At 33.9% G+C, this 11,451-nt stretch overlaps 1 protein-coding gene and 1 long non-coding RNA gene across 6 annotated transcripts; one reads left to right on the top strand and one right to left on the bottom strand.

The window, feature by feature from the left end:
* Positions 1–3,292: 3,292 nt before the first annotated feature.
* LOC131616606 (uncharacterized) lies at positions 3,293–6,565 on the top strand. 5 transcript variants are annotated; one of them, XR_009288171.1, is made up of 8 exons: positions 3,294–3,730; positions 3,826–3,929; positions 4,025–4,098; positions 4,177–4,311; positions 4,760–5,260; positions 5,423–5,479; positions 5,606–5,760; positions 5,877–6,565. It is a non-coding gene; the product is annotated as an uncharacterized LOC131616606 (long non-coding RNA). The 5 variants fall into 5 exon arrangements; XR_009288168.1 differs by having other exon boundaries at positions 3,295–3,929; positions 4,760–5,032; positions 5,180–5,260; XR_009288170.1 differs by having other exon boundaries at positions 3,293–3,929; positions 5,852–6,565.
* An 855-nt stretch (positions 6,566–7,420) lies between these two features.
* On the bottom strand, positions 7,421–10,359 carry LOC131616605 (uncharacterized protein At1g01500-like). Its single transcript, XM_058887970.1, has 2 exons — positions 9,259–10,359; positions 7,421–8,092 (listed from the first exon to the last, which is right to left on the bottom strand). Exons 1-2 carry the CDS (start codon positions 9,943–9,945, stop codon positions 7,853–7,855), a joined length of 927 nt encoding a protein of 308 aa, XP_058743953.1. The 5' UTR covers positions 9,946–10,359; the 3' UTR covers positions 7,421–7,852.
* Positions 10,360–11,451: the final 1,092 nt, after the last annotated feature.

Here is an 11,451-nt window from a genome sequence, read left to right as displayed (position 1 = left end):
GAACAAGTCTTTGTTTGGAGTCATGTGCCAAGTGCAACCTGAATCCATAATCCACTCCTTCTTAGAGTCACTGCTTGAAACCACAAGAACATCAGATGATTCGAAATCATCTTGAACAATGGCAGCGTTGCCATTATCCTTACCTCCATGATATTTCAAGCGTTCAGGGAACACCTTTCTTGTGTGACCCTCCTTTTTACAATGGTAGCATCGAATGCCAAATGCTTCGCCACTGTAAGTCTTCGACTGGCTTTTGCCTTTCTTCTTGTCGAACTTACCATCCTTTCGTAAGAGTTTTCCTTTAACGGCCAAACCTTCACCAACAGTCGAAGGTTTATGCTCCTTTCGTTCGTTCAGGTCCTTTGAATATAGGGCTGATTGAACTTCTTCAAAGGTTAGGGACTCCCTTCCATACAAGAGAGTTTCTTTGAAGTGAGCATGTGATCGAGGCAAAGCGCACAATAGTAACAGCGCTTGATCTTCATCATCAATCTTTACATCGATATTTTCAAGATCAAGAATCAGCTTGTTGAACATATCCAACTGCTCAGCCAATACTTTGTCTTCAATCATCTTGAATGAATACAAAGCTTGCTTCAGGTAGAGTCGATTTACCAGCGATTTGGTCATATACAAACTTTCAAGTTTCACCCATAACCCTGATGCCGTCGTCTCCTTTGATACCTGCCGGAGAACCTTATCACCAAGGCTCAACAAAATTGCGCTGTGTGCTTTCTCGATCATATTTGTCTTCTCCGCTGCCGTCAATTCTGCATTCATGGCTGCCTCTCCCTTCAACGCTTCCAAACAACCCTGCTGAACCAGTAGGGCTTTCATCTTCAAGCGCCACAGACCGAAATCATTCACTCCGGTGAACTTTTCAATCTCATACTTTGTTGAAGGCATCTTCTCCACGCTCACCGCACCAATTTGTTGTGAAAAACGATACCAATAACAAAGTATAATAGGGAATTAGGGAAGAGAATAAGAACACAAGAATTGGTTATAACTGCTATTCTTTTACTTTCTCTTAAAACAAGATTACAAGTTTACAAGAATAACAAATAACCTCTCTCACCCTAAATTAGGATTTGCAGCTTAGCAATGATGAGAGACTAGTATGCTATTTATAATAAAACCTAACATACTAACTAATGGGCTTTTTCAGCAAGGCCCATTACACAAGTCAACTTAATAAACAAGCTAACTTAACAAATTAGGGTTTAAACACTAAAACCTAATTTAACATGCTAACAACCCTAGCATCTTCGACATCTGCATGCTAGACCCATCTTCGACTACAGCATGCACACTTCGACACCAGCATGTGAACAATCCTTCGACTTCATGCTTAACTCTGTCGAACTGTCGAACCAAGAAACTACCCTTCTACAATACTAGAGTTCGATCCAATATCTCACAGATTTGTTAATGGTGGTTCTGACAATCTGAAATCTACTCGAAGACAATGGTTGTGATTCTAGCCGCATAGGTGTTTTTTCTATGAGATCTTTCTAGGTGTTTAGTTGTTTGGTGCTTATTTGTTTTTTTTCTTTGTGTACCTTTTTTTGTTTTGTTTTTATTTTATTGTTGTGGTCTATTTAACAGTTATTGTGCTAACTATTATCTTCCTCTTTTGTATTCGGATGGTTTTCAACTATTTATTAATATATTATAGGCTTAAATAGTCCCTTGGTCCCTGTAAGTTAGCGTGTTTTTGAATTTAGTCCCTGTATCTTTTTTTTTTTGGTCTGAATCCCTATATCTCACTTTCTTGTTGACTTTGGTCCCTGACGTCAAAGTTCTGTTACAAAAATGCTTATGTGGCAAACGTTGCTGACGTGGCAGTCAATTTTTTTCATTTTCCATTTATTTTAATATCCACTCATTCCCAGTCACCTTATTTTGTTTGATTTTTTCATTTTGATCCCTGAAATATTAAAATGCAAAGATTTAAAAGGTTTGTCTCCATCAAGGTTTGAACCTTGTACCTCCTACTTACCACAACCTTGTATATCCACCAGGCCACTTGTATTCCTTGTTTTATAATTGCAATGCATAAGTATATATTACATACTTGTGTTAATTTTGTTTAAATGAATTTTTTTAAATGAAATGTGTTAAATTTTGTTTAAATTGTTGAATAGTTTAAATAGTCTAAATATTTAAAAAATAGTCTATATATTAAATAAATAGTACAAATATTTATTCAAACATTATTTTTACTTTATAAATAAACTTCAATATGTATGATATATTTTAAGTACTTTATAAATTCATTCAATGTACAACACATTTTTCAACTCAATAATAAATTGGAGACCATATATTTAATTTATACGTTAATTCAAAATATACTTTTTTTGAAATAAATTTTGTTTTGTTTTGAATTTTGGTAATAATTGCTGTTTTGTTTTGAATTTTGATAATAATTATTGTTTTGTTCTAATAAATAATAATATACAGTAATAGAAATAAATAAATAATAAATAATAATATATTGTAACATAAAAAATGCATTTAAAAATAGCATACATTACTGTACCAAAAAAAGAGAGGAAACATTGCATTTAAAAAACAAACAACATTTAATGCATTTAAAAATCAAATATCATTTATAATCAAATAGCATGCATTGCAAATAAATATCAACCAGCACAAGTGGCTTAGTGGAAATGAATGAAAGAAATGATTTAAAGGGAGTGGGTTCGAAACCTATTACCCACATTTTTGAAAATGTTATAATTTGACCCTACGTGAAACCTATTACCCACATTTTTGAAAATGTTATAATTTGACCCTACAAGGACCAAAATCAAAAAAACAGAAGAAGTTGGCCTACGTGGAATTATTAAATCATTAAATATAAAAAAACATAAAAAATCGCCGCCACGTCATCAACGTTTGCCACATAAGCATTTTTGTAACGGAACTTTGACGTCAGGGACCAAAGTCAACAAGAAAGTGAGATATAGGGATTCAGACAAAAAAAAAAAAGATACAGGGACTAAATTCAAAAACACGCTAACTTACAGGGACGAAGGGACTATTTAAGCCTATATTATATTTGCCATCTACTATCTACCTATTACTAATCAATTGGCCAAACTGTCAATTATACCCTTCCCACTAAAAAATATTACACTATAAATTGGACATTTTAGTAACTAACAAATTAACCATTCACTTTTAATTTGAACTAATGAGAGCATGACAAGTGGTTCATTATGTCATAGAAGCCACCAAGTGTCACTTTATCATTGGCCACATTCTTATTTCAAAATCATCCCTTTCTCTTCTTTCTTCTTACTTTCGTTCTCTTTCTCAGTCTTCTCTTCTCTCTTTTCCATGAAACCCTAAAACTGCCGCTGAATCACCTTTCTTTTCGCTCTCTCTTCCATCTCTTTCCATTTTCTGTTCTACCTCTTCTCCGAGAATTTTTTCGGTCTACCACTGTTTCTCTTTCTCCGGCCTCCGCAACTTAAAACCCTAAAACCAATATAGATTCGAACTACCCACCAAGTTTCCATTTTACTATTTCATTTGAAGGATCTGAAAACAAAACTTGCTCTTCTCTGTGTCGCTAAGATTGCTCATGACAGAAATTCATATTAGAAACAGTAAGCACAAGAAGATCTTGCCGAGATTGATGAAGGTAAACTAGGCTCTTAGTTAGAAACAACAAACAAAGGCAGATCTTTATTATAGTTTAGTCGATGTGGCTAATCAGGTTTTTTTCCTATTATCGTTCTCATTTGTTGTTGTGTTTCTGTTAGAAACTACAAAATGATTTAATCACTTTCTTTCCATTTAATCACCATCAAGGAGATTATAGTATTCCAGGGACATCAACAAGTAAAATATTTACAACAGTTAATGTTGTTACTAACTTTGATTTTCCCAAGAACTCATACACTTATTTGCACAGGGTATGTTTGATTTCTGCTCACTTTAAATCCAATTTGCTTATTTTGTGTGTATCAATTATATGTACATGTTCTGATGGATACTCTGTTTTTGATAGGTTGGTCGTTCAGGAAGATTTGGCCACTTTGGTTTAGTGGTTAACTTGATCACTTACGAGGACTGCTTTAATTTGTATGTAATATAGTTGGTGTTGAATAAATTTTATAGATTCTGGCTGTAGGTTGCTGATATGTTCCATCTTTTGTTCAGATTTAGGATTGAACAAGAAATTGGCACTAAAATAAATGAAATTCCGCCACACATTGATCAAGAATTTTATGATCGGAACATGTAACCCGTATTTACAAGAGTTGTTTTTACAAGTTAGATGAGTAGCTAGCTATGGTGAGTAACCCGTCTTTTTTCATTCCTATTTACAGTTGACAATTTGGTCTTTAGAGAGATAAGTTTGTATGTTTAAGTGTTGACTCTTCATTGGTTGGAGTCGCTGAATCAACCTCTTACAACTACATGCTAAGACTGCATATAGTAGATTTGCCTATGGATTCGATCATTTTCCCAGATACCACAGTTTCAGGAATTTTGTAGCACAAGAAACCATTCAATGTTAAATATTAGACATGTTTAAACAGTTTTTTTTGAATGTGTAGGCCTTGTGACTAACCACTGTTTTTAATCTTGCAAGTTTTAATAAGTTGTGTGTATACTAATCTTAGTTTATCCTATTTCACAAGATTTGAAAATTCAATATTCAGCTTGCTTTTATCAAATTGGTTTGAGATTTAATCTGACAAGGAAACTCAAATAAACTCACAAATTTGTGTTTTGGCAGGGGAAATGCTATGAGAGATGCAATTTCTAAAGTTTACACACAAATATTAAACTATATTCCAACAAAGCAACAACTATATTGGAAACTCAGTGAAGATGGTAACAATATTTTTGTTATTGCTACATAGTCTGCAACAAAGCTCCTGGTGGAAATTTATATATCGACATCCCCGCCTCTACTCCGATATAAAGGATATGATGTCGTTCATGGAGACAATACCATCATTTATTCTTCCGTAGACATTTGAGTTTAATTATTATTCTATGATTTTAGGTTTAATTTTTTAATTCACCAACTTCTACATTTTTATGTTATTTTTCCCCGTCACATGGAATTTTGATGGTTAATCCAACCGTTCTTAAATCCAAGAGTGATGGTTATGCTTATGATTTGTTTCTTCTGTTGCATTAACATTGGCAGGGTGAGAGCTGGAGTCTAAAAAGAATTTCAGAGTTTGGTTATTTAAGAGCACATGCTACTAAAGTTGATTTAAACTTGGAGGTTTTTTTGGTTTATTTTCTCTACACCATTTAGTATTTACTTGCTTATATATTTTTTAACTATTAGTGGATTTTAGTTTATGGGTATTATTATATGTGAATGTTATAGAAAATGAAGCCATTCACTTTCCCAACTCATATTTCTTGTGTTTCTGGCTTCTAGGAAATGATTGAATGTTATAGGAAAGAAAAAGAAGCCAGAAGTGCAGCTGAGCAGAAGGTAATGCAATGTTATTGCTGTTACTGCTTAAATATTTAAGTCCACAAGTCCTAGAGGATATTGATTTTACCAGCTGGTTGCCTCAATAATTTCCCCCACTCCTTTTGTTATTGTTGATTTTTGCAGGCCATTGCAACTGAGGACCTGTACAAGCCATCAGGCCTATCATTTATGGTGTCTATTGTCTGTCGATAACCCGAAGTGTTTTAAATTTAAGTGAAGTGAAGTTCCTGTTGTGAACAAATAGATATGTTGCAGCAACTGAAAAAGAGAAGTTAAAGGTACAAAGTTATACTGAAGTTTGCATGTGTGTGCTTTGGTTTTCCCTTTATTAGTTTAATTCGAAAATTTACTTCACATTATTGAAATTAGGGTGGAGTTTGATCTCTATCTGTAGCTAATTGTAGGCCATAACAAAATGACTGTAAATATGCTGCACGAGCTACACTAAGCAATAAAATCTGGAGGTACACACACTGTTTGGAGTCTCTCAAGCATCAATGAAGAATAATCTTTGTTGTTGGTGATTTCAATATTGCACCATTTGCGAATTTATCGGTGTGGTGCAGAACCTCATTTTGAGAATAATGAGTTTAGAAGATGATTCAAATCAATGTTAATTGGAAATGGAGACAATTTTTCTTATGTATTCCGAGCAAAACATGCGGATCATACCTCATAAACATGTGTGAATTTGTTTTAAGAGCTGTGGCCATTAAGGACTAAGAAGCATCTAAGAACATATCTCATAAACATTTGTGAATTTTAATAGTAATTATAATTCTGTCTTAATCTAATATTGTTTCTGTTTTTTTTTTTCCAACTCAAATGTCTGTGCGTGCTGGAGGTACAAAGTTTCAAGGAGACATGAGGTTATTTAAGAGATATAAGTAACCACTTGAGTTCCATTTGTTTTTTAATTCCAAATTATCATTAGAACAAATGATGATTTAGAAGAAGATAAAAATAGAATAAGCTAGAATGTAACCTCGGTTCTATAATTCTATTGTATTATTAGCTATATGACTATTTTTTCATATAGAAAATTAGCTATGAAACTCTTTTCTTACACGTGGGCACACTTTCTATAACTTTTTTTCATTTTCAAGTTTCAAACTTTATATATATATATATATATATATATATATATATATATATATATATATATATATATATATATATATATATATATATATATATATTTATATATTTATAAATAAATAAAAGACAATAAGTTGGATATTTGTGTAACATAGCAAACATTAAATGAACTTTTCTTATTTACCTCACATAGAACATCTTTTTTTATAGACACTAAGAATCAGTTTTGGTTTTGCGAGAAATTGACAACTTTTTCATATGCCTCTTCATTTGTCAACTTTGTTTTACATGCTGGTTACAATACTATTTTAAAAGCTGTATTGTACACAGGCTGTAGACAAGCAAAATCTCACATGTATGGTCTGTATAGGACTTTAATTAGTTTTATATATTATATATGTAATCACATGAATAATCTTTTATAATCAATATTAATTTTAAAATGTAATAATTTAATATTTTTTATCATATTTGTTTGTTTTATTATAATTAAAATATATTTTATCAAATTGAATAATACTAAATAGTCATTCAAACAACTAATTTTTTTTATCATACGGGTCACTATCAAATTATTACATTTATTTGAAGATAAAATTCTTATTTTCAAATGTCAATTTTTTTCTTTCTCTTTGTCACAAATTTTTAATTAAATGATTAATTTTCATTTTATATATGTAATTTGGTCAAATTTATTTACTTTACATTTTTCGTATCGTTCATAAAATACTACACCATAAATAATACACCCGGGCGACAGCACGGGTCTATGACTAGTTAAAATTGAAAATGAAAAGGGTATTTTTTTTTTATTTAAAAAAGCCACTTACCATGGAAACAGAAAAAAATATATACATATCAAAATTTGCATAAAAATGATAAAAAATCTACAGGCAAAGGAACAGTAAAACATCAGTACAATTTCACATTTAAAACCTCTCTCAAACTTGAAGCTGGCCATTGAACACTTGTTCCTGCTGGCACAAACCACATTATCCATCCTCAAACCTTTTCATTCACACCTATTGTTGTTGTTGGAGGATCAGATAAATCTTCTATAAAATGCAAACTTCAAGCCTACTTGATACATAGGATGCATAACAGCACTTCGATACATGAAAGCATGAGCGAATGCACCAAACCTACGAAAACTAAACGATGCATGCATAGCCTTTCACTCACGATTCATGCATTCAAGTTGTTGTTGATCCAACTCCAGTATATCTTTTTTGGTTTCTTGTTGATAGAGAGCAGCAAATTCGTTATAATCGATTAGAAAAATCTCCTCCTAAAATTTTTGGTTGTTGTTTGGTATGAGCGCATGAGTAGTCCAACTCCGATCCCAATCCCTACGCACATCCCAAGGCCAATACCAACACCAACTCTAACACCTGCATTGAACCATGTGAGTTGTCCGTCTTCGCCAAGATACATTTCTTGAGAGTAGAAACCATTCGCCATCTTTCCTTCAAGATCATAATCATCAACTTCTGACCCTGCAGACCCCGTTATCTGCAAGATATCATCAATATAAAAACTTTCAGCATTTAAGAAATCCTAAGACTCAGATATGATAGTGAAGTTAGACCAGTAACTACCGATATATAGACTGACTATGAAAGGTGAATCATTTTATGGAGAGAAACGAAATAAGTATAAGAGCGATGACATAATTTCATACAGAAGACAGTGCTATGATATCAACCTCAAATAGCAGAGAAGAGCGAATAACCCAAAAATGCTATAGAGAGATAGAAGCTGGTGGTGTGGGATGGACGCTATGTTGAATTTTTCGTACAGTTTATAGAATTTTTGAAACATACATAATATCTGAACTAAAATGATTGACAATTTACAGTTTCGTGACTTTTTTGTTTTTGTTTGAATCTCTCTTATTTAAGAGACTAACCTAACAATGACCTATAATTGCAGGAACCAAATTGGAGATTCATAATTATTAGGTAGTGAAAGTACTAAACTGGATTGCAGTATAAGTGCATGTTTGGAAATTCAACACACATTCCTTTCTCGCATTACGAGGCACTTCCAACATGAAAAACTAGAAGCTACAAAATGCAGCTTCATTGTATACACACGTCTAAGGCATTCTAAACGTAGAAACAAACAGATGCCAAGAATGTTTTGAACTCATAGTGGAAGAAAATCGAATCCATATTACTATCGCTCCATACAAGACTCATTAATTATGAACTTGACATATTAACACTACTATTGCTATGCCATCAGAATACTTTCTTGTTATAAAGCTTGTCAAGAAATGAAAAACCAAAATCTTTAACCTTTATAGTGTAGCCAAATAGCTGCAATTAAAGGTGTGAGTATGTGTGATAACGATGCAATGTTAAAATTCAGCGTATCATTTCTAAGCAATGACTTTGACATGCCGAGGATCCTAATCTACCAAAGTGATCAATCGCAGATCACAGAATAGAGTTGTTTGATCAAATTCTGCTGCAATATAATGACGCCGCTATTTGATAGACAACACTATATACTAAAAAGTGATTATTTCAATCAAAAGTAATTTTTGATCTTAAAAAACATTGGATAAAAAGTGACAATATCACAATCACAATCACAATAATCTACAATTGGATAAGCTTCAGCATTTTTACAATGCCAATAAAAAGCTTCTTAGGAAAAATAAACAAAAGTACCTGCAATTTAGGGTGTGGAATCAATCCATTCATACTATTACCATTACCATGATCCTTCTCTATAACATTCATCTCCTCATCTTCAGGAATAGCATCCAAAATAGCATGCCTAGGAACCCTCCTCCTCGGACTCATCGAAATCGTCTTACTCAAAATCACAGGCACACCCGAACAACACCCCGCCACATAAACCTCAACCGACGGAGCCGAAACCCCGAGCTTCGGCCGAAAAAACGCCGAGGAACCCAACCCAATCGACCCCGCCGCCACATGACAATCCATCTCCCAACCCGACCCATTCCCCCAATCAGTATCCAACCGTTCCAACGACCCACAAAGAAACAACCCATCCTTCTCATACACCTCAAACTCCGCACCACCGGTGATCCTCACATTATCCGTGCTGACGTATGTAACCTCCGCAGACTCCTTGTCGACACGGTCACGGCGGAGAGGAAGCGGCGGAGCGGAATCAATTGCAGGAATCGACGAACCGTTGATCACAAGAGAGAAACCAACTTCGCGTTTCGGGTAACATAGGGTTAAGCATTCGGGAGCGCTGTCGATTACGCAAGGCGAAATTCGAACGTAGAAGAGACGAACTTCAAGCCACGATCGGTGACTCTTTATCGGTGAAAAGCTTAACGAGTTTTCGCTCTTCGCAATCGCTTCTTCGTTTTGATCCATATAACAAAAGCTTCAAATTTCGAATTTTGATTACACCCTTTTAGGTTTTGATGGAATTGGGAACGACCCAGATGGAAAAAAAGTGAAATTTGAAGGGAAAACGAAATTGGGTGAAGATGGTTTTTTTTTTTGTTGACAGAGAAGAAAAAGAAGGTTTTTTTAACCGTTTAACTGAAAAGGGGAAAAAGGACAGAGAATGAAATAGGGTTTTGGGATGGGAAAGATAAAAATAGGAAATGGAGAATGGAGAATTCTATTATTGGAAGAGGTCAACTCAAAAAGGTGAGATGGAGAAGAAAGGAGGAAGGACAGAAGGGTGGTCTGTCTTTCTTCCGGAGTTGATGCACTCTATTTGGAATGGGAATAAACAACACTAGATACTGTCTTTTTTTGGTACAAACACTAGTTGGTCTCTAACTAGATATGCTCAATTTTAAAAATAGTACATTTGACTTTGAGGTTGTGTATATAGACTAATTTTTGTGTGTACAAGTAGGACACTTACATGGTTTGGTTTAGGAAGGTAGTTGAATTGAGTCTCTTCTGGTTTGGAGTTAGAATTGTTTTTTTTTTTTTTTTTTTTTTTTTTGCATATTATCAATACGGTGATGGGAGCTGTTCTAATGCGGTTGCATGAGATGAACTTGTAATATTAACACTTAGTTTGTTAATAAAGAAAATATAGTGAATTATGGATTTAAGTTAGTTTATGCAACGGGAAAATATTGAACCTATAACATATAGGGCCAATAGTCGGCCCATAACAGTTGCCTCCAAGATTTGTTGTGGTGTGATGCACCGGAAACCTTTTAAGAAACTAGGCCGAGTACTTCTAACTGAGGTCCTGTGTTGATAAGTAGAAAAAGTTTTTGAGACAACTTCATCAAATGTCAATCTCATCATCGAGATGTTTCACGTGTTTTCTTTACATGTTGACCTAGGTTCATAGGTTAGGGCGTGATACTTTCCCCTAGAATACTCGAGTGCACTCAAGTGTCGTTACATTTTCGAGGTGTCATATGAACCATTAATTTTTCTCCTTGTGCTTTCTTTTATTCTATAGCGTTGAGTCACTCAATCCTTTTCATTATATAAAGGTTGATCTGACCTTTCAAACAATTTATGTTACCTATCATATTTGAACTTTATATTCTTTGTGAACCCTTTCTTCTTCTTCTTCTTCTTCTTCTTCTCTTAAGCTCTAATGATTCGTCCTCTTGCCATATTTTCCTTATTATTGGGTCTATTATTCCTAATTCACCCCCATTATCAAGTTCTTCTTGTCTTTAGCAATCTTTTTGCTTCACTTCTTACACTGGTACCATTTCTAGCCCTTTCCCTTACATTAACTATTTATCTTTCTAACATTCACTATGATCAACTTAGAAAATGACCATGAGAATATAAATGGAGTTGATGGGGGAGATTCTCTAGTATCAACGAATTATGAGAACTTTAATGTCCAAACTGCTTAACCTTTAGAAGTTAACGACCCCATCCTAACTC

The sequence above is a fragment of the Vicia villosa genome, linkage group LG7, assembly GCF_029867415.1.
Source record: "Vicia villosa cultivar HV-30 ecotype Madison, WI linkage group LG7, Vvil1.0, whole genome shotgun sequence".
Lineage (NCBI taxonomy): Eukaryota > Viridiplantae > Streptophyta > Magnoliopsida > Fabales > Fabaceae > Vicia > Vicia villosa.
The sequence above is the reverse complement of the archived record's forward strand: the minus strand, read 5'-3'. Positions and strand labels throughout refer to the sequence as shown.